This window comes from Carassius gibelio, chromosome B11 (genome assembly GCF_023724105.1).
Source record: "Carassius gibelio isolate Cgi1373 ecotype wild population from Czech Republic chromosome B11, carGib1.2-hapl.c, whole genome shotgun sequence".
Taxonomy (NCBI): Eukaryota; Metazoa; Chordata; class Actinopteri; order Cypriniformes; family Cyprinidae; genus Carassius; species Carassius gibelio.
The window spans coordinates 24,397,149-24,420,972 of NC_068406.1; the positions used below are offsets into that span (position 1 = coordinate 24,397,149).

The 23,824-nt window shown below is 35.7% G+C and overlaps 2 protein-coding genes across 2 annotated transcripts; both read left to right on the plus strand.

Moving 5' to 3' along the window:
• Nucleotides 1-2,089: 2,089 nt before the first annotated feature.
• On the plus strand, nt 2,090-8,922 carry LOC127968525 (uncharacterized). The gene is made up of 6 exons (XM_052569799.1): nt 2,090-2,226; nt 2,350-2,664; nt 5,406-5,651; nt 7,192-7,285; nt 7,537-7,591; nt 7,680-8,922. The coding sequence occupies exons 1-6, from the start codon at nt 2,178-2,180 to the stop codon at nt 7,902-7,904; spliced, it is 984 nt and encodes a 327-aa protein (XP_052425759.1). The 5' UTR covers nt 2,090-2,177; the 3' UTR covers nt 7,905-8,922.
• A 1,065-nt stretch (nt 8,923-9,987) lies between these two features.
• On the plus strand, nt 9,988-23,419 carry gnb4b (guanine nucleotide binding protein (G protein), beta polypeptide 4b). Its single transcript, XM_052568719.1, has 10 exons — nt 9,988-10,163; nt 16,286-16,384; nt 16,504-16,542; nt 17,493-17,599; nt 17,859-17,922; nt 18,489-18,651; nt 19,217-19,283; nt 19,646-19,847; nt 19,944-20,160; nt 21,220-23,419. The coding sequence occupies exons 2-10, from the start codon at nt 16,328-16,330 to the stop codon at nt 21,324-21,326; spliced, it is 1,023 nt and encodes a 340-aa protein (XP_052424679.1). The 5' UTR covers nt 9,988-10,163; nt 16,286-16,327; the 3' UTR covers nt 21,327-23,419.
• Nucleotides 23,420-23,824: the final 405 nt, after the last annotated feature.

Here is a 23,824-nt window from a genome sequence, read left to right on the forward strand (position 1 = left end):
GCGTTTGCTCAAGTTAAAGAAGTTGTTAACATGAACATCTGCTGTTTATTTCTCTCTACGTGAACACTTTTATAGCATTATGTGTATTGGGGGATCGCAAATCATTTGAGTCAGTTCGGGAGTTCGTAGCGGGTTCGTGAATCATTTGAGTCAGTTCGGGAGTTCGTAGCGGGTTCGTGAATCATTTGAGTCAGTTCGGGAATTCGTAGCGGGTTCGGGAATCATTTGAGTCAATTTGGGGATCGAGAATCATTTGAATCAGTTCGGGAGTTTGTAACGGGATCGCGAATCACTTGAGTCAATTTGGGGATCGCGAATCATTTGAATCAGTTCGGGAGTTCTTAGCGGGATCGCTAATCATTTGAGTCAATTTGGGGATCGCTTTACTTCTTTTTTTGAAGAAGAAGAATATGAATTTTGCAATTTCCATTTTAATTTTCAAATAAATTGATCTAGTAAAACACTACAGCCAACAAACCGCCTGCCTCAAAAAGATCTCATTTCATTGGCTGGATCGTACAGACGCTCATCGATGGTTGGCCAGTTTACATGTCAGTCATAAGCACTAGAATCAGTGGGCGGTTTTCGTCGGGTGTGAATGACAACGCGTAACTTACTTGGGTAAATAAACTTTTAACATTTTATAAAAGAGATTAAACAATATGGTACTACATTGGATAAAATTAAGAACAAAAAAGCAAGAAAGACCTATGAAGCTTTTTGTTACTTTAAATTGTTGTAATTTTACCCCTGGCATGAATTGTTTTATTTAACATACTCTTTCTAATGTTTATTTGTTTTTAAACTTGTTGTGAGATGTATATGTTTGTACAATTTTTGTATAATTTTTGCACAATAAAAAAAAAAAAAAATACTTGGGTAAATTTACAGACACTGTGGACGTGAGAGTCGAGAGATATTTATTTATTTATTTAAATTCTAATATAAATTATTTTATTGGGCATGAAAACTCATTGATGGCATGGTGGTAATAAAAACATTCGGGGCTCCACCTAACACCGCCCCTGGAAATTCATATAAATTATTTTTAATTTATTGAATATATTTAATTTATTTATTTATATGACAAACCAGCAAAATAATAAATTAATTAATAATTTAAAAATTATGTTTTATATATATATATATATATATATATATATATATATATATATATATATATATATATATATATATATATATATATGTTTCTTTAAATATAGCTAGAAACTATGTTTGAAATTTAGGAAATAATGTCAGAATAAAAAAACATAAAGTTTTAAATTCATATAAAACGTTTAGAATTTATTTAATATATTTAATCAATGTATTTATTTACATTAAATATGAAAAATAAAAACAATATTGTTGGAGGAGACGCTTCATGTTCAGCTAAAATGCAAGTTAATTGAATTTCCCTGTAATGGGGGAAAAAATCTGTAAAATAACAAATTTACCAAAAAACAAAAACAATATGTAAATTGTGTATGTTTTTTTTTTTAATCCCTAATGTAAACTTTTACGAAACTCAAATCTCTTTTTGACCAGCAGAGGTCAGTGTGAGATTACAATTCTCTTCGTGAAGTTTATTTTATTTATTTATTTATTTTCATCTTTCTGTGACTTGAAGTCTATATAATAAGTGTGTGGTTAAAGCTGTGAGATCAGCTTTGTGTTCAGGGTTAGGGTCAAATTAAATTATATTAACTGAAGTCTCAAAACCCATATTTAACTAAGTACAGTAAACACAAGTCTTACAGAACACATCATACACACACGGAGACCACAAGGAACAGAAGATGGTGACAGATCCAGTGTCCTATAAATAATCCCATTCTCAGAAACTCATTCAAAATTATTAAGAAGGAAGAAATTATTTCACAATAGTGTTCAAAAGAATTTAATCAAACTGCATATTTTCTGATGTCAAATTTAAAGTCGCTTATGAGTGCAGTGTTTGTCATTAAAACTTTATGTGCATGAGCTTTTTTATTAGAATTGCTTTAGAAAAATACATCACAGGTTGTTCCTCATTTCTGGGTGTTTCCTGCATTATTTCTGATCGTTCTGCTTTTAGATGTTTTAGTATCGAGTCTTCTTAAGGAGAGACGTTCACTGCTGGATCATTCGAAGCAAACACCAAACCTTATTAATTCATAATTCTGAGTCAATCTGCCATGAATCTCACATTTGCACTCATGGTGTTATCTCTGCTGTATGTGAAAGGTAAGATTCATTCATTCTTTAGACTTTTTTTGTTTTCTACACAAACTACTTTTACTAAGCACTAAATGTAATTTCATTGTAAATGTTTCCCTTTTTTGACACATTTTCTGATTTGTGTTTCAGGTTTATTTGCTGTGGTTTTTGACTCTGGATCAGTTTGTGCTCCTGCAGGATCAGCTGTGTTTCTGAGATCCAAATGTTTATATACTGGATGGATATTTCAGTCATGGAAACTCAGAAGAAATAATACTGAAACTCTAGTGGATCCTAGTAAGGACTCCCGATACAGATATATAAATGGTTTATTTGACAAGTGTTACCTACACATTCATGGTCTAAAAGAGACAGACGCTGGCACATATTACACAAGCTTCCTTGACAGAGGACACACCAGATTTACTTCAAAGAGTCCATCAGAATTCACTGTACATGTCACAGGTAAATGTTACTTTACCCCTTGATTCATTTTCATTTGGTATGCATCTTTCATTTACATTCTAGAGAGAGATAGATCTGATATATAGAGACCCTGAGTCACAAAACCAGGTTACATTTTAAGAAATTGAGATTCATGCATGATCTGAAAGCTGAAAAAAAATCTTTCCAAATCTAAATACTGAAAAAAAAAAACTTTAAAGGTCACGTTTTCCGTGTTTTTTTTTTTTTTAAAGCTTTGATTGTGTTTACAGTAGGGATGCACTGAATCCAGGATTCGGATTCGGCCAAATACTGGGCTTTTTGATGGGGTTCAGTTTCAGCCGAACCTTAGGTTTTTTTTTTTCACCGAACCGAATCCTAGGCTTGCGCTACGCTGGTCGACGTCACGCGGCCGTTGATTGCGTGAAGGTGTTTATATGAAGAGGAGCAAGGCCCGACAGTTCGCTCTAAACTAAACTGTTCAGGAATCTTGAGCGCCTGGGACGATTTAGGGGCTGTTCACATATCACGCCTAAAAACGCGTGGAAAATGCTAGGCGCGCCGCTTTCTCCTTTCCAAAGCGTTCGGGCAGAAGCGCTCCTGAGGCGTCTGCTGTTGCTAAGCAACCATGACGTGCTCTCTTCATGAAGACGCGGAAATTTCAGCAAAGTATAAATGGATTTGCAGCTGTAAAAATCGCTCGCAGTAGCTCTGCTACTAAATTTATTTCAAAATGGCAATCTATATACATCTATGATCAGCTGTTCCTTCATCTTGGCTGATCATTCAACGTTGTTACGGGAAAGGATGAAGCTGATTGGTTAGTTCTTGTCACATGACCTGCGGTGCGCTTGCGGCATTCGGAAAAGTTGAAATGTTTTTAACTCGATGCGGTGCGGACGCGCCTGGAAAAAACGGGTTCGTCCGCACCGCGTGTGCGTCGTGGCCATGTCGCTTCCATTATGAGCCCACATGCCGCACGCTTACATGGAAAATAACGATCTTGAGCGCGCAAAAGACGCGATATGTGAACGGGCACTTATACCGTAGCAATACAGAATAATTTTTTTTTCGGTGAGCCTTTGATTCCTCTTAGAGAGGATCCTCTTAAGTGGTGGAAGACAAACCAGCAGCGATTTCCAGTGCTGGCAAAAATCTACCTCTGTGCCCAGTGAAAGACTTTTCAGTACTGCTGGGGACATTCGTTCCCAAACTCGCAACCGGCTGTCACCTGTTAATGCAGAGCGTCATGGTTTTTTTGTTTTTTTATTAAACAAAAAAGTTTTTCTGACTTGTCATCCTGGCATAATCTTGCCTATTCTTTTTCTTTTTTTTGAGTTAAGATAAAATAAAATGAAAAATACATTGCTGTGGATGTTGTTTGCTTCATTAATGTGTTTTACTGTGTTAATGGAATAATGATGCGAGTAGGATTCGGTATTCGGTTTCGGATTCGACCGAATCTTAAACAGTGGATTCGGTATTCGACTGAACCCCAAAAACCTGGATTCGGTGCATCCCTAGTTTACAGTGCGCAATATAACATGTTTGGCGTGCAAAAAAACACAGTATTTTTCACACAATTCACCTATCTGTATACTGCTGTTTTCACTGTCATAAAAACGGGCTGATGATGACTTCCTTGTTCTATGAAGCCTCTCCTTCAGAAATACGTAACGCGTTCTGATTGGGCGAGCGGTTCCTGTGCTGTGATTCGACAGCAGCTGAGCGGATGCTGCCCTCCTGGTAACGTGATTGGACTAGTTTTGAGAAGCAAGTGGGAAGGAGCATGTGCTGGAGATGTATTTATAATCACAGGAGCGTTTTTACTGATGAGATGGGCATGAAAATCACTCTTTTTTTATTGCACAGCCCTAACATCTAGTTAACAAAGCTAAACAGTGTTGCCCTTTGTGTAGTAAGTTAAACGCATCAACTTAAATAATAAAATACACTTACCGGTTGTGGTCCATCTTTAAAGAATAATCTTTGTGTGAATCCGGCATTAAACTGATTGAGATTGAGGAAGATAGCTGTCCTCAGAAAAATGTGCTGCACATAGTTTTACATGTGGATTATAATTTTGGGGAACCGAGTTAAACATAAATTGTAACCAATAATCTCCAAGTACAGCGTTCCTGGGAAGCCCAAACAAAGGTGATTGGACTCAGAGATGAAAATAACAGCGTTTCAAACGACATGGCGACAAAAACAAACAGCTCTTCTCCATCGGATGGGCAACAAGGCCACGCCCCCTTTTTGTGTATTCATGTGGGCGGAGACTAGTCAAAAAACTGTTTTAGTGACATCATTACTGCAGGAAGTAGAGGGGTGTAGTCCAAACGGGTCGTTCGATGTAGGCGAATTCTGTTAAATAAAATATCTCGCTTGGCATTGAACTTTGAGCTTTAGAATTTTACAGATATTATTTATACTCTAACAACAACATTACACACTAACTAAAGTTTAAAACATGGGATCACGAAGAACGGGACCTTTAAAGTTGTCCAAATGAATTTTTTAGCAATGCATATTACTGATCAAAAATGAGGTTTTGATATATTTACGGTAGGAAGTTTACTAAATATCTTTATTGAACATGATCTTTACTTAATATCCTAATGATTTTTGGAGTAAAAGAAAAATTTATAAATTTGACCCATACAAAGTTTTGGTGTCTATTGCTACAAATATACCCCAGAGACTTAAGACTGTATTTGTGCTGCAGGGTCACATGTAGAGACCGATGTGTGTTTTATTAGATCTTCAGGTGTGTGTTGACTCTGATCGTGTGACTGAAGGGCAGAACGTCACACTGACCTGTAAGACCAGCTGTCCTCTGAAACAAACCTTCATCTGGTTCAAGAACGGGCTTCGTTTGGATCTCAGTTATTCTGGGGATCAGCTGCATGTTTCTGCGGCGAGCCGTGAGGATTCAGGACGATACTCGTGTGCACTGAAACACTTTGAAACGTTCCCATCGGCCGAGATGCTCCTCGATGTCACCCGTGAGTAAAACATGAGAAAAACACTCGATTGGTGTGTTATTGTGAATCCTACGCTGATAGCACGAACAAATCATGGAGATATCTATTCAACATCTGCATTTACATCTGCAGTGTGTATTCTTTTATTGTGTGCTCATCTGTCATATGTCCATCAGATGTTTATTAGATGTCTTTAAGATGTTTTTGATTTACAATGCATGTAAAACAGACATCAGTCAGATGTTTGTATACAGCAGATTCTTTCCAGATCAAGCGATCTTCAACAGATCTGATATGAAGAGTAATATTAGCATTTAAACCCAATAAAGCCTGACATACTGTATGAAGGAATTTTTTTTACTAATTGAACAGAATTGAGTAATGAGGAAATAATTTCATAAACCGATTTAAAAGTATTGAATTAAACTGCATGTTTTCTGATGTCACAAATTTTAAATCGAATTTGTGAATTTTTATCACGCAATTCTGATTTAACTAAAAATTGCGATTTTATTTCGTAGAATTGCAATTTTATATCACAATTCTGACTTTTTTTCTCATAAAGAATTGTTGTTTTCTTTATAAAGTCCAATTCCGACAGGGAAAAATACTATTTTCGTACAATTGCGAATTTTTATTTTCATGTAATTCAAATTTTATATCTCACAATTGCGAGCTTATTTCTTAGAAATTGTCAGTTTATAATCTTGCAATTCTGACTTTTTTTCCTCCTGAGAATTATGAGATATAAACTTGCAATTGTAATAAAGTTAAATTCTGAGGAGAAAAATAATATTTCTTACAATTGAAAATTTTTATAATGCAATTGTGATTTTACTAAAAATTTCAATTTTGTCTGAGGGAGAAAAATATTATTTTCTTACAATTGCGAATTTGTATCACGCAATTCTGATTTTACTCAAATTTGCGATTTTATTTCTTAGAACTGCGATTTTATATCACACAATTCTGACTTTATTTTTATTTTATTTTCTTCTCATAAATATATATTTTTTCTTTATAAAGTACAATTCCGAGGGAGAAAAATACTATTTTCTTACAATTGCGAATTTCTTGTCATGTAATTCAAATTTTATATCTCACAATTGCGAGCTTATTTCTTAGAATTGTCAGTTTATAATCTTACAATTAAGACTTTTTGCCTCTTCAGAATTATGAGATATAATCTTGCAATTGTAATAAAGTTAAATTCTGAAGGGGAAAATAATATTTTCTTACAATTGCGAATTTGTATCACGCAATGCAAATTTGCAAGTAAATATCTTAAAATTGCGATTTTTTATTATCACACAATTCTGACTTAATTTTTTTAGTTTTTTTTTTCTCATAAATATTTTTTATTCTTTATAAAGTCCAATTCCGAGGGGGAAATAGACAATTTTCTTACAACTGCGAATTTATATCATGTAATTCTGACACAACTGCGAGTTTATTTCTTAGAATTGCGAGATTAGGCATACAGTATACTCACTCACAATTCAGATTTTCTTTTCTCACAATTCCGAATTTATATTCATATTTATATTTCTGATGTCTCCAGATGTTGTTGTGTCTGAGAGTGCTGCGATCATTACATTGCCATCGCTCCTGATTGCTGTCGTTCTGCTGCTGGTTTGTGTAGCTCTATGGACGATGTGAGTCTGGGATCTGGTTCTTCTTTACACCTCTATATGTTCAGTCACGTTTAATGCCATTTGCGAATTTTCACGGACAAAATCCGCTCATATGAATCTACACAAATGGCAATTTTTCATATTGGGTTCAGTTTGTCACACAAATTATAAATGCATTGACCAACAGATAAATTGTTGCCCGTGAAATATCTCTAACGTGACCATACCTTCATAACTGCGCTGATGTCATGTTTATATTTACGTCTCAGCAGAAAGAAAAAACAACAAAACCTCAAAAGACCCGAAGCGGAAGAGCAATGCAAACAGGTAAACCTAAACCATCCGTGTTTTTAATAGACTGATGTGTAAAACCAAAAGTTTGTTACATTAACTTTTGACTTTGTCTTTTCTTCAGAATGAAAATGTTTACGAAAACGCATTAACAATGGCTATGACCTTTGACCTGGAGGGGAAAGTAAAGTCATTTCATCAGGAGGAGGAAGTTCAGTACTCTTTTGTCCATTTCAGCAAATTTAGAAACGCAGAATATTCTGCAGCTTGTGAAAAGGAAGCTGATGTCCATTACGCTCAGATCTCAGTGCAACATCAGAACAACAGCAATGTTCTGGAGGCTATATAATATATGAATACATGTCTGACGTCAGTCACCATTTGTGACCTCCCCTAGAGATCTAGTGATGAATTCAGTTCTGATTTTGCCTTTTGCATCTGCAGTACTGTACATACTGTACCCCTGTGGCTATCTTTGCAGAACTGATGGCGAAAAATGCATTGGAAGCCTTTTTAACAAAAATATTTGTTTGTACCTTTAGATATTCTCTGAATAAAAAAATAAAGTATTAGCATTATTTTCCCAAGTTCTTGTAACATAGCTGTTTTAGAAAGACAGAATTTGGATATATGCCTGTGTTTGAGTCAACAAAAGCATGGTATCCTCTCCATATTAACACGTCTATTTATAGCCGCTGCTGCATCTTTTTTTAGACCGAGCTGTTGATGTTCTGCTGTTTCTGGCGACCTGCTGCTCGTCTTCCCTTCAAAAGACATTGTGGTTTTCCTAATGCATGCAGTGAGTGAAAATATCTGACAATCATATTCCACTAAAGAGATGTCTGATATATAATATTGATAATAAGAATATGAGCGCAGCTGTGAGCGCATCTGGCCGAAATCATGAAACCTTTTAAGAAGGGTAAAGCTCTGAAAGACCCCATACCATCTCTGACAGGGAACAGATCGCTTTCAACTCACTGCATCGATTCCACACCCACTGCTCACTTTCAGTGATGCCATTAAATATTAAGCATTTCCCAATGTGAGTGCATTATCATAAATGTTGAAACTGAGTTTTTGTTTAGTGAATTAAACCAAATATACAATATAATGATAATGTGTACAGTTTTTGTGTGATGCATTTATGTCTGTGGTTTTTGTGTGCATGTTAAAAAATTGTGTATGTAGTACTGCATCTGCATGATTAATTGAAATAAAACCAAAATCATGATATGGATTAGTGCGATTATCAAAATGTAAAGACTGGTTTTTATTACATTTAAATGATTAGTTTTCCATCAAAATAAAAGTTTGTTGGTTTGACTCTGAAAATGAAGTTAAGTAAGTGTAATTTTACACTTACAATTTAAAATAAATGTGTTATTTTATATTTTATTTTGTTTTTATAGTGAAATATTATAACAGTAATATGTAAGCTATTTTGTTTAGTGATTTAGTCATTTTAATATTTTTTATTTAATAATATTAATAATTTGTATTATTATTGTTTTGGCCGTATTTATATATTCACAAAATGTTGTCCAAATTGTGCAGCCCTAGTCCAGTAATATTTCTCGTTTTGTTTTTATTCAGTAATTCTAATATTTTTATTTAGGTGTAGAATTAATAATTATTATTATGATTATTAATAGCCATATTAATATAAACACAACATTTTGGCCAATATTTGAAGCCTTTTTTCAATACTAAGATTTATTGTTTTTATTTTGATTTAATAATTCTAATATTGTTTATTTAACAGCAGCAGTAGAAGTACTAATAATATTTTTATTATTATTGAATATTATCACATTTTGGCCGAATTGTGCTGCCTTATTCAAATGTTAATATTTATTGTTTTATTTTTTTTATATTTGTTATTTAGCATCAGTAGTAGTAACAATAATTAAATACATCCCTACTGTAAATTATACACATTATTACGATGCACACAAAATATTGACCTGCCTGTCTATCCGTTTGTCTGTAATACAATTCATGCCAATAAAGTCGCGAAATAACGTCAATGATATTCGAGTTTTAATTAAGACCAAGGTTTGAATGTTTCCGAGCATTTAACAGTATAAATGTAACTTTTACTACGACAGAACCATGTAAGTTTCCCTGCGAGACGCAAACATGTAGCGGATACGCTTCCTGTTTCTCCTACAGGCGCTTTGTTGAGGCGGCGGACGGACTGTACCATTCATTTGTAGGGGAGACCTAACCGCGCTAACACCAACAGATCTGACTCTGCTCACACGGAAAACTCACAATTTCAAGGTACATCTAAGATTTACATATTATACGTAATTGAAATCACAGGTGTGCTTTTATATAGAAAATTTAGCATGTTTTAGAAAAGCGGTGTTTTTTGGTTCACCCCTACGCCGCGCCTGTTGCCATGTTCCCGGTTCCCTTATGGGTGTGGTGAAGAGATTGCTGAAGAAAATTGCTTCAGTTTGCGTGAGGGCTGCGTGGCCCTTTAAATATGTTTAAAATTGACTTCCAATGAACTATTCTGCTTTGAAATTTATCTGTGCGCATATCAACATGCAAGGGATCTAAAAAAAGAAGCGGATTTAGCCCAAACTAGCCTGATCAGGTGAGGGGGAAAAAACAATCGACCGCCGTGTTTCTCTTTTCTCGTCTATTTCCTGCTTGTAAAAACCTCGTAAACTGTGATTTAACGTTACTTCCACCGCTGAACTCGTTTGTACTCTTTTTGGGGGTCAATTATGGATTTAATCTAGATTTTGTAGCTAATTAGTTAATTTATAATCTGCTAGTTATGGTTGAGAGTGAAGAGGCAACAGGAGGCCCGATAAACACAAGAGTACAATTTGAATTTTAACGGTTTTAACGTGCTTTATTTTGAATAATAACGGTTTTAAGTGTTTCCTCGCGCTAGTTTAACATATAAACGTGCATTTTGGCGAAGCGGTCAAATATCTGGGTGACTAATGAAAGGTATTAGGTTTAAATCTCAGCTTGGTTGTCATATTGTGTCCTTGATCGACACACAATCTCGAGTTACTATAAACACGAATTGTTGTTTTTCAATCAAAGTCATACTTGATAGATAAATGTTGAATTCAAAATGCAAGTTATTGCATTTAGACGTAATATCTTCAAGCTATGTTGATAATTTTAATTTTAAAATCATATTTAAAGTATTTTGTGAAGGACACCAATGGTTTATATTGTTAATAGTTTTACTTTCACTTTATCTTTCTGAAATCTCAGTCTGTTTTGATTTAGGTAGAGCTTTTTTTTAGATGTTAATATCTGCCGGCTTTAATTATTGTGATATTTATATGCTGGTTTTGTTACGTTCTTCTGATGCAATAATCGTAAATATTGTTGATTTTAATAGTGGTTAATTTTAACGTATTTCCAAGAGGTTAGAATGGCCTTGTATTATATTTAACTGAATCATTTCAGATTTCAGTATTTGTTAGGTAATTTAATTGTTTTATATATATATGCACGTGTTAGATTTTATTGTCATTTGTGATTGTGTGTGATATCGTTTACTTCCTCTTCACAGCAGGCAAATATAAGACCATTGCTTCCTGGAATTGCTTTTCAGTTGTATTTAGGTTTTCTAACTAAATAAAAGCACACAGGTTCAGAAATGTAAATTGGATGAGCTTTTCAAGAGCTGATTTTAGTCTTTTATTTGTTAAAGAAAATCTATTTGAACACATTCAGGTGAACACCTTAAAATTTTGATCTAAAATATATATGTGAAGCAGTCATCAGTAGCACAGGTATATTTCTAGCAATAGCCAAAAATACATTGTATGGGTCAAAATTATACATTCCTCTTTTATGCCAAAAATCATTTGGAAATTAAGTAAAGATCATGCTCCATGAAGATATTTTGTAAACTTCCTTCCATAAATATATCAAAACTTCATTTTTGATTAGTAATATGCATTGCTAAGAACTTCATTTGAACAACTTTAAAGATGAGAGATTTTCTCAATATTTAGATTTTTTTGCATCCCTCAGATTCCAGATTTTCAAATAGTTGTATCTCAGACAAATATTGTCCTCCGAACAAACCACACATCAATGGAGAGAATTTATTCAGCTTTCAGATCATGCATAAATATCAATTTCTAAAAATGTACCCTTATGAATTGTTTTGTGCTCTAGGGTCACATATTTGCAAACCCCTTCAGCCTAAAATATAAATGTTTAAGTTAATATTTAAATTTAACAACACTTTCACATGTTAATAGCCTTCAGACATTGGGTAATGGTTGCGTGACACGCAAGTTATCAAATAAAATGTGCAATCTTTTTTTTATTATTATTTTGATTTGAATTTTTTTTTTTTTTTTGTAATTTACTTAATTATTAGCTAAATTAATTTTCATTATTTATTTTTCTATCAGGTTCTTTGACCTAAAATAGAATTTGTAATTTATATTGTCACACTTACAAACTGATGCTAGACTGATGTCACACTTTCAGGAAACATTTTCAGTTTTTTATAACTTGTAAAATCACTCAGCATTATATATAAAGGCTAAAACCGAAACATCGGCTGTATTGTTAAACGTTTCCCCATTGCTGGAGTTTATCATGATGGTTTTGATATTAAGAATATGGAGGGTGTTGTTGGTCTGGTAGTGGTTGGGCGGGATCACCAATTACTTAATGTTATGAGTAATTTTATGGCATGATAACCGTATATTTCATGATATAGCTATTTTTATTAAATTTAATGGATTTTTTTTTAAATAACTGTGTGGTAATGCCTATTTTTGAAGGATCTTGAGACACTGAAGACTGGAGTAATGATTCTGAAAATTCAGCTTTTATAATAATAATTTAAAAAAAAGTAGTGTCAAAAAAATAAGTTTACATTTTCAGTAACTTTTGAGTAAATGGGGATCGATGCTAAGGATTTTTTTTATATTTGCCCTGCCAACATTTTCACTGACCCTGCCACCAAAAATAAATGAGTTGCTGTTATTATTTTTGCTCTGTTATCTTTTATTCTAATAAATAACCTATATGACACCAATATTTTCAACAAATGACAGCCAGTGAATAAGAACAAATTAATAAATTACAAGTAATCGCTCTACATCACAAATGGGCCTATAGCACAAAAATTAAAATTTAATGATACTTTAGATTTTTATGTTTGTAGATGTTCAGGTACAGAAATTGAAAAAATCACACAAAATAACATTTGCATATTTGTCACTCAATGTTGCACCTCACTTTTTCATAGCCATTTGAAATTAGAGGCAACCACTGCATTTTAAACATAAATTGAAAAACGAAAGTGTGATTTCTGTTGGACTATGTTGATTTATATTAGACTATATAAATTGAAAGTCTGAAGCAAAAACAGAATAACCTGACTTTAGCTTTGTGAAATTATGCTACATAAATCTGTTTGAATCCAAAACAGCAGACGTTGAATGAGACGCAGGTTCACTCTCTGACAGCAGGAGGCACTTACGGAACAGCGATACAGCGTTTCCCTGGTTACTGCTGTAAACGCAGCAGCGCTCATGGTACAGCGATGCAGCGTTTCCCTGGTTACCGCTGTAAACGCAGCAGAGCTCATGGTACAACGATGCAGCGTTTCCCTGGTTACCGCTGTAAACGCAGCAGAGCTCATGGTACAATGATGCAGCGTTTCCCTGGTTACTTCTGTAAACGCAGCAGAGCTCATGGTACAACGATGCAGCGTTTCCCTGGTTACTGCTGTAAACACAGCAGAGCTCATGATACAACGATGCAGCGTTTCCCTGGTTACTTCTGTAAACGCAGCAGAGCTCATGGTACAACGATGCAGCGTTTCCCTGGTTACCGCTGTAAACGCAGCAGAGCTCATGGTACAGCGATGCAGCGTTTCCTTGGTTACTGCTGTAAACGCAGCAGAGCTCATGGTACAACGATGCAGCGTTTCCCTGGTTACCGCTGTAAACGCAGCAGAGCTCATGGTACAACGATGCAGCGTTTCCCTGGTTACCGCTGTAAACGCAGCAGAGTTCATGGTACAACGATGCAGCGTTTCCCTGGTTACCGCTGTAAACGCAGCAGAGCTCATGGTACAACGATGCAGCGTTTCCCTGGTTACTGCTGTAAACGCAGCAGAGCTCATGGTACAACGATGCAGCGTTTCCCTGGTTACCGCTGTAAACGCAGCAGAGTTCATGGTACAACGATGCAGCGTTTCCCTGGTTACTGCTGTAAACGCAGCAGAGCTCATGGTACAACGATGCAGCGTTTCCCTGGTTACTGCTGTAAACGCAGCAGAGCTCATGGTACAACGATGCAGCGTTTCCCTGGTTACCGCTGTAAACGCAGCAGAGCTCATGGTACAATGATGCAGCGTTTCCCTGGTTACTTCTGTAAACGCAGCAGAGCTCATGGTACAACGATGCAGCGTTTCCCTGGTTACTGCTGTAAACGCAGCAGAGCTCATGATACAACGATGCAGCGTTTCCCTGGTTACTTCTGTAAACGCAGCAGAGCTCATGGTACAACGATGCAGCGTTTCCCTGGTTACCGCTGTAAACGCAGCAGAGTTCATGGTACAACGATGCAGCGTTTCCCTGGTTACTGCTGTAAACGCAGCAGAGCTCATGGTACAACGATGCAGCGTTTCCCTGGTTACTGCTGTAAACGCAGCAGAGCTCATGGTACAACGATGCAGCGTTTCCCTGGTTACCGCTGTAAACGCAGCAGAGCTCATGGTACAACGATGCAGCGTTTCCCTGGTTACCGCTGTAAACGCCTTAGAGCTCATGGTACAACGATGCAGCGTTTCCCTGGTTACCGCTGTAAACGCAGCAGAGCTCATGGTACAACGATGCAGCGTTTCCCTGGTTACTGCTGTAAACGCAGCAGAGCTCATGGTACAACGATGCAGCGTTTCCCTGGTTACCGCTGTAAACGCCTTAGAGCTCATGGTACAACGATGCAGCGTTTCCCTGGTTACCGCTGTAAACGCAGCAGAGCTCATGGTACAACGATGCAGCGTTTCCCTGGTTACCGCTGTAAACGCAGCAGAGCTCATGGTACAGCGATGCAGCGTTTCCTTGGTTACTGCTGTAAACGCAGCAGAGCTCATGGTACAGCGATGCAGCGTTTCCCTGGTTACTGCTGTAAACGCAGCAGAGCTCATGGTACAACGATGCAGCGTTTCCCTGGTTACCGCTGTAAACGCAGCAGAGCTCATGGTACAACGATGCAGCGTTTCCCTGGTTACCGCTGTAAACGCAGCAGAGCTCATGGTACAACGATGCAGCGTTTCCCTGGTTACCGCTGTAAACGCAGCAGAGCTCATGGTACAATGATGCAGCGTTTCCCTGGTTACCGCTGTAAACGCAGCAGAGCTCATGGTACAACGATGCAGCGTTTCCCTGGTTACCGCTGTAAACGCAGCAGCGCTGTGCATATAAACACTAATTTAAATGCATCGTAAAGAGACAAAATGAAAAGAAAATGGCATTTCTGAAAAAAGGTCAGTTCCTCTCAGAAACACATTCATATAAAATACAATATTTGGATTGTCGTCCTATATTTCGCGCATCGTTTCCAATTATCCTTTTCTGCCTGCTACAGCGTTTTCTCCTATTTGTGTCCGTGTTCAGCATCTCTAGCCTCTGTTAATGGCCGTTTACAGACTAATAATAATAACATAATTTTCCGTACAAATGGCCATTGGGATAATGACTGCAGTGCAGTTTGTGCGTGAGCATTGAATAGAAGATAGTTTGATAAAAAAAAATCGATGCATCTTTACCTACTTAAATTCAATAAAGATTATTTTTAAAGCTACAAAGTTAACTTGCCAGGGCGGGTATTTTGACGTACTTTTGCATGTATTTGTCCATTCAGGCGGCTGAAAGAAGTTGTCTTTTGCGCCCAAATGCTTCTTAATTGCTTTCATTTTTAATTGAACGAGTCATAAAAACACATGCAAATGATGAAATGCAGTGATGACGTGGAAGTGGCGCGATCGGGCAAGAGATCGGGCAAACCGGTATACTGTCCCGAACATCTTTCACGCTGAACCCGGGTCATCGCGTAGTCCTTATTGTCGAGCCTTTGTTAATATTCTGTTAATGAGCTAATGCACATTGAAATACTATAGAAGAGGACGCATAACTCGTTAACTGTATCCATGGAAGGTTATTTTAATTGGATATTTTTAACTTGCTGGACACGAAGTAAAAGATCATCAAAGGATTATTGGCTTATAGTCCTAGACGGCTAACTAAACTCCAGTTTAAGTTCTGTCTAAATGACACCCTTAGTACAAGAGTCACTGGACTAGTAACCAAAACCATAAGTCTAGTATTTAATTCTGGAATAAACTAGTTGCTGAAAACTCTCAGATGCCGTTTGAGTTTGTAGTTTAACTATTAAAACACATTCATGTGGAGTCAAAGGTGAGCGAAACATCAGAGATACGGACGGAGGCCTGATTTGACGGAAAGGTCAGTGAACATATGGGTGGCATTTGGCAGCAGTCGGTGGTGTTTTGAAGACCCTTTGAGCTCAGTGTCATTTCCTACTGCTCTCAGATCAGTCTGTGCATTTAATTAAAGTTGCTGGAATGGATTTGGTCAAAGGAAACTGGTCCATTTCTTTCATGCATTAACATGCATCACTAGTGCAGTGTTTGATTGACGGGTGAGTGCATGCAGTGTGTGAATGATGTAACCGTATGATGCATGATTGCAGGTGGAGCACGTTGTCGTCTCAGGTGCCGGTCAAACAGGAACAATGAGTGAGTTGGAACAGTTGCGACAGGAAGCGGAACAGCTTCGCAATCAGATCCGGGTAAGTGTTTGTACCGAGATGCAACAAAAGGACATCCATGTAAACTGAATACTTCCTGTGCTGTTTATTTAGATTGGTAGGTTATGTCATGAATTGCATTTGTTGATGTTGTTTTTCAGGATGCTAGAAAAGCCTGCAGTGACTCCACACTTTCGCAGGTATGAAACAAAAATCATTTATGATTGTATCGTCCTGCATCATATTGGCCAAATACAATCCAGTAGTCGTTTCTTACTAATTATTGAGTTGCTGATACCAAATATAGTGACTGTTTTGCTCAGGCATGTCACACTTCTTCACTAAATTTGTTGCATTGTTTCTGACAACCATTTGTAGGTTGAAGAAGTCTTGTATTTTCAATTAATCAGCAGAGAGTTGAGCCAGAATACAACTATTTTTCAATTATCTGCATGATTTTGAAGAGAGTTAGAGTGTGGATTTTTATTAACATTTTTCTTTAAATTGTAAGTTAAACGACACATTTTGAATTAGTTTTGTCTCGAAAACAAAACTTTTGATATTTGAATGTTTTCTTATTTTGATAAGCGCATTAAAGCTGATAATTCTGTTCAACCAGGTATAGCAAGAAATTAAGAAACCAATTAAAAATTCTCAGTTTTTTCTGGAATTTTTCTGAATAATTTTTTTGTTTTATTCTATAAAATACTGATGACATTTCTTCCAGATTTTAAATAAGTGTTGTCATTTAGAACTTTTTTGCATAATGACAACTGGTCAAAAAAAGAAAAGAAAAATGATGCCATGTTTTCATGTTTATAGTCATTTTTCGAATCGAACAATACCATTTTTTTTTGTTAAGAAATCAGTATTTGATTCACAACAAACAAAAACATTATTTTGACTAATTTGTCATTCTCTGAAAAAAAAAAGGAAATGATCAGATAGTATAAAACAAATATTAACATTTTACTCAAACCCATCCGTATTAAATCCAGAGAAACTGAGAATTGAATTGGTATTTTTAGTAAATTGAGTGACTAATCTGTAAATGAGCTAAACGCACATGATGCTGATCTTGCTAACTGGACTAATGGTGACCGATGCTGTGTGATCTTTAATCTCTTGCTGTTTTGGGCTCTTATGGCAGATGACCGCGAGCCTGGACTCAGTGGGGCGGATACAGATGAGAACAAGACGCACGCTCAGAGGTCATCTGGCCAAAATCTACGCCATGCACTGGGGCAGCGACTCCAGGTGTGTGTTCGACCATCATTGCTGTTAGATACCAAACACTGCTTTAAACACTCTGGGCTGCTCTCCTTTCAACTGTGTGATTAATATTACATGAAATACGGCTTGGGACCCTGGTGTTCGTTTTCCGTGGAGCTATAATAAGGCGCTTTCCCACCACGTTGCTCAAATCCCATCTGCGTCCCATATTAATTACATTTCGTTGATTGAAAAATAGATCGGCTGCAGTGTGGATATTTATAATTTCTGTGCCTTTTTCCAGGTTACTTGTCAGTGCCTCACAAGACGGCAAACTCATCATATGGGATGGTTATACGACCAACAAGGTAATGACATACTACTAGAGCCGTGTACATTGTTTTATTAAAATTAAAAAACTTAATTATCATCACGGACCAAAATACATTAATTTACACCGAGAAAGATCATTTCATGGGTTGAATCTGATAAAACATGTTCTGCAAGGAAATAGTTTTAATGTACTGTTCACAGATGAGTTTGTTTCTTCATCAGGTTTGTAGAAATGCAGCATTGCATCAGTGTCTCATCAGTAGATGCTCTGCAGTGAATGGGTGCCGTCAGAACGAGAGTCTGATAAAAACATCACAATAATCCACAGCAGTCCATCAGTGAACATCTGGAGAAGACAAACTGAAGCAAATCCAGCATTAAGACGTTTCTCTCATTCTGACGGCACCCATTCACTCCAGAGCATCCGTTGATGAGACACTGATGCAATGCTGCATTTCTACAAACCAAACTCATCCTGATCCAATTTTTATTTGAAAGTTATCTTTTGGAGGAAATGTTCTTTAGTTGTTTTCCTTTAATCTTTAGCTGTAGCTCGTTATATTGCTGAAGTAAGCTGTATGTTTTTAACACTGTCCGTCAGATGCACGCTATCCCCCTGCGCTCGTCCTGGGTCATGACCTGTGCCTACGCCCCGTCGGGGAACTACGTGGCCTGCGGAGGCCTGGACAACATCTGCTCCACCTACAGCCTGAAGACCCGCGAGGGCAACGTCCGGGTCAACCGAGAGCTGGCTGGACACACAGGTAGAGGCTCATATACCTGGTGCTTCCTCTAAAACAGGGATTAATCAGCACAGCCCCTTTGACCGTAAATTTAAATAAAGTTTTTCAATAATTTAACAATACATTTTTGTATTGTTGGTTCTCTGATGCTGCAAATAAACCATTTTATTTTTTACTGTTTTTATTGTAATATTATTGATGTTAAATAATATATCCACTACTGTTTATTTATTGAAATCTCCGCTTTATCCCAGGAATAAATTACATATACATTTAAAATAAAAATTTAGTTTCACAATATTACTAATTTTACTATATTTTGGATCAAATAAATTCCAGACCAAATTCTAATTATTGTTTCAGAAATGATTAATACAATTCTGTTTTTTATTATACATGTATGTAAACATAAGTATGTTTTTCAATTTGTCTTTAGGATTTTATGAAGTATTAATAAACTAAATATTATTACTTTAGCTAACTCACAAACCTCAGTTTGGGAAACCGTGCTTTAAAACTGTTATCTCTGTATGAGATTTCATACAATATATGATTAATCACTGAATTTTTATGAATGATTCTGTAGGCTATCTGTCTTGCTGTCGTTTTCTTGATGACAATCAGATCATCACCAGCTCTGGTGACACCACATGGTGAGTTAATGTCACATACAATAATAATAATTCAACTGATTACTGTGTAGCATTAGTATGTCAAGGGATAAATGGCGTATGCGGTGTTAACTTTATTTGGCATGTTTAATTTTTCCTGCTTGAAATTCTGATTATAAAAAGAATTTTTTTTTATTGTATGCTTTATCATTTATTTTATCCAAAGTGACTTGCATTTAAGGTATATATTTAATGAGCTCATGCATTCCCTAGGATTGCTAATTTATTTTAAATATTTATTGCAATGTTAAATACATAACGGTTTCTTCATGTCGTCTTTGAATTAAAAGCATCTGGTTTGGATTGGAATGAAATGGACTCAATGTTTAACTTTGCTCCTGCAGTGCATTGTGGGACATTGAGACGGGCCAGCAGACCACCAGTTTCACCGGACACTCGGGTGATGTCATGAGTCTGTCGGTCAGTCCTGATCTAAAGACGTTCGTGTCAGGAGCCTGCGACGCTTCTGCTAAACTGTGGGACATCAGAGACGGGATGTGCAGGCAGTCCTTCACCGGCCACGTCTCCGATATAAATGCCGTCTGCGTAAGTATTTCGATCGACTTAAGTCGGGAGGTGTTTGTGTTCTACAAGCTCTTCTACATGGACCGTCGTACTGAGTTCGGTTGTTTACCCTCGCAGTTCTTTCCGAATGGGAATGCCTTCACGACGGGTTCAGACGACGCCACCTGCAGGCTGTTTGACCTGCGCGCAGATCAGGAGCTCATGATGTATTCTCACGACAACATCATCTGTGGCATCACCTCCGTGGCCTTCTCCAAGAGCGGACGCCTCCTGCTGGCCGGATACGACGACTTCAACTGCAACGTCTGGGACACTTTAAAAGGAGAACGTGCAGGTAACAACTAAACACTTTTTCACTACCCTTGAAAATGTAAGCGTGAGAATACTGTAAATGTGTTTTATAGGGGGAGGGTTTCTGCATATTTTATTTACAATTTTTTTTTATTAACTTATTTTGTTTTTATATTAGTTTATTATTTGTTAGTGTTGTTTTTTTGAATTTTAATTTTTTTTATGGTTTGCTTTTATTTATAATTAGATTTCTTATTCATTTTTTTTATTGATTATTATTATTATTACGTGCAGCAACAGCCTCCCCCAGGTCCTAATGCCTGTCCTGTAAGGCCTTTTATTTATTACTTTATGTAATCAAATTAAAGTAAAATGCATACATAACATTAAGATACTTGTGTTTCTGAATGAATAAATAAAGCATTACCCATGTCATAAAATCACAACTTTTTTTGATTTAAAGGTCAGAAGCTATAGCTTGTAAATTTAAATTTAATATATACTGTTTTTTTTTCATTAATATTTTTTTCAAACGGATTTTGAAAACTTAAAGAGCTCTTTAAAGTTTTTTCTTTTTTTTTTTTTTTGAATGTTTACAGCTCTTTAGCGTTTAGGTCATCTGTTAATGTTAAATCCACAAATAAAATGTTTAAGTTTCAACCGAATCTGTCTGACCAAAAAAAAAAAAAGGAAAAATTGATTTTTTTATAGTTTTTAAAACTTTCAATGTACTAATTTAAAAACTAACTTTTAATTTTTATTAATTCTAACAAATAGGTTTTTGCTAAAAAATAACCAAAGTAAAAAATTATTGGTATATAATCTCTCTAAGATTAAAAAAGGAAATGTATATCGGTATCAGCACCGATTATCAGCCAAAATACTGACATTGGATACCGACAAAGATCTTATATTGTGTATCCCTAATTAATTTGTATGGTTTTTTTTTTTACTGCATTTTTCTTTTTTTTATTGTTTGTTTGCATTATTATATTTTTTTATTATTTTTTTTATTCATTATTTTTACCATTTATTTATTTTTGCTTTGCATCATGATAACCTGTGTATATCTCTCTCTCTCTCTCTCTCTCTCTCTCTGCAGGTGTCCTGGCCGGTCATGACAACAGAGTGAGCTGTTTAGGAGTTCCTGATGATGGGATGGCTGTGGCCACGGGATCATGGGACAGTTTCCTTCGGATCTGGAACTGAGAGCGGTATTGAAATCTCCGGCTCCTGCTTCCTTCGGTTCCCTTTCTGTGTCTATCCACAGCAGTCCCTCTGTATTCCAGTTATTACACATGATTTCAGTAAGTAGATGAATCCCGTGGAGAAGCCGATCATCACCGCAGGCCACAGGAATTCTAGGAAGAGATTATTAAAGTGTCATTGTGTAATATGTAAATATTCATGTATATGAATATAGATATGGTATATATGTACAGCATTATGTGTATGTATATACCATATAGTATATACATACATAGTGTTCATGTATATATTTTTCTAGTTGATCATTTGCCCATGATTTCATTAATCTTTCAAGTTTTTTTTTTTTTTTTTGTACATAGAAAACAACGCTAAACTAGTTGGAACATTGCATGTATTACAAAAACATTGTGAATTTTCTGAAGTTTCAGTGCATTGGAAAATAAGCGTAAAAGCGTTTTTTTTTTTAATGCAAATGAAAACCTCTGATCTTTTATGAATTTTTTTTTTTTTTTTTTTTTTTTTTACACGCCACTAAATCAATAATCGTTTATTGGTGCTTGAGTTTGTTTATAATGAGAGCACTGAATTTTCTCGCAGCCTTGATCGAATGTTTAACTTCAAGCATTTTGACGCCTTGTTTTGATTGGTAACACAATGTAATTATCGATCTGCCCTTGAACTTCAACCTTAAATACTAGCGATCACAATATAACTAATCCTAGTGTATAAATTCCTATTCTTGGTGCTTACAAAGAAATTTGTGCTTCGAATGAATTCCTAACACTTGCTTTTTCGGTTTCTAAATTGGAAATGCCCACAAACCCTCCTCTTAAATTTAAATGTTGCAGTGTTACAAAGATGGAACGTCTTGGAAAAAAAAAAAAAAGTCTAAATATTTTTATTGGTGTTAATTTTTTTTTTTTTGTGACTTTAGTTTCAGCATGTAAATGTGTTCATACAGGTGGAAATGAAGAACACTACCTGGTCAAGATAGTTAAACTGCTGACGAGTCACTATATTAGGCTTAATTTTTCTATGGATCAAAATAATCGTAGACCAGAGCGATGAAGCCGTTTACTCCCTTTCGCCATATTTAAGTGCCATCGGTTCTGACAGTATTGATGTTAGTTTGAGATGTGTGTCAGTAACCAGCTTAACAAGCCTCATTAAAACGCTGATGTTTGTGCCATTGTTAACGCTTTTAACACGTCATGTAACTGTGAAAAGCATTTAAAATATTTCTTTTACTTTACCTTTTTATATAAAAGGGAATCGGAGCTTGAAATTATTTTAAGGTATTAAAACATGGATTTTTTTTTTTTTTTTTTTTTGTATGAAGATACTTATTAGCATAAATAAAAACCCTTTCACTGCTCCATAAAGGAATTGATTTTAGTTTGTTTTTTGCTGAGTTTTATGATGATTAACTGTGAAAAGGGATGTCTTTGGTAATAATGTCTCATTTAGAAGTCACTTTGAATTCAGTTTAAATATGAATTATGCTGGTATTATAAGTATCGGTTAGATTTAAGTCCGATTTCTATTGTTGGTATTGTAGATGTTGCAAGATTGCCAATCAGTGATTCTTTTTGTGGTTGTTTTATTCGGAACATGTTGAGGATTTGAGTTGTTGATTCTGGATCAGCTGAAATCGACGGTTTTAACATGTAGCTGCCAAAAGAGTGGCTGAAATGCTTATGTAGTCTTTCAGAGCTTTAATGAAAACCATTGACTTTTCCAAATGCCTTTTTTTCTTTTTTTTTTACCAATTATTTTCAATTCCAAACCACTCAAACTTGGCAACAAAAGAACATTTTTAGTATTACAGTACATGTTAGAACCCCAATGTTTTTAAGTATTCATAAGATACTTTTGGCTCTATTTGTAAGCTTCATTTAAAAAAAATATTTTCTTCTTCTTTATTTTGAGCCAGTAAAACCAGGAGTGTGGTGCCTTGTGTACTTTCACAGTGCCATAATTTCAAATAATCATTTTTAGTAATTGTTTCTCAACTTCTTCGTATTTGTAAAGTAACCTGGTGATAATGCTGCCATATACTGATATTGTAACCAATAAAAATACTTTTAACCACATCTTAATGTGTTTGGTTTGATTTGTCGCTTAAACATTTGTTTTAATTATATTTGAATGTATTTTAGAGCTGTATATCTTAGTAAAGTTATATTACATTAAGTCTTCAACTGAAAACAAAAGACTGATCAAAACATTTAATCGGTTATAAAGGTTTTCTCATAGGCATTTTCAATTAAAACTAAATTATGTTTTGAGGGAAGAATCCACAGCTTAATATTATGTTTCCTTTTAATATATGTTAATTTTAATGTCTATGTCTAAAATCACGGATATAATTGTTGCCAGGCCTTACCTCAGAAATTCGCGCCATTTCCTCTCAGAATCCTGGCGCGCTTTTGATTTAAAAAATCCCGCGAATGTCCGAGCGAACCACTGTTGCAATGTCAGCGGTTTCCCCGCGTTAT

Coding starts and splice junctions, on each gene's coding strand:
- LOC127968525 (XM_052569799.1), top strand. CDS start 2,178: ATGAATCTCACATTTGCACTCATGGTGTTATCTCTGCTGTATGTGAAA. Junction 7,286..7,536: donor TGTGTAGCTCTATGGACGAT/GTGAGTCTGGGA, acceptor ACGTCTCAGCAG/AAAGAAAAAACAACAAAACC. Junction 7,592..7,679: donor CGGAAGAGCAATGCAAACAG/GTAAACCTAAAC, acceptor TCTTTTCTTCAG/AATGAAAATGTTTACGAAAA.
- gnb4b (XM_052568719.1), top strand. CDS start 16,328: ATGAGTGAGTTGGAACAGTTGCGACAGGAAGCGGAACAGCTTCGCAAT. Junction 16,385..16,503: donor AGCTTCGCAATCAGATCCGG/GTAAGTGTTTGT, acceptor GTTGTTTTTCAG/GATGCTAGAAAAGCCTGCAG. Junction 17,600..17,858: donor CACTGGGGCAGCGACTCCAG/GTGTGTGTTCGA, acceptor GCCTTTTTCCAG/GTTACTTGTCAGTGCCTCAC.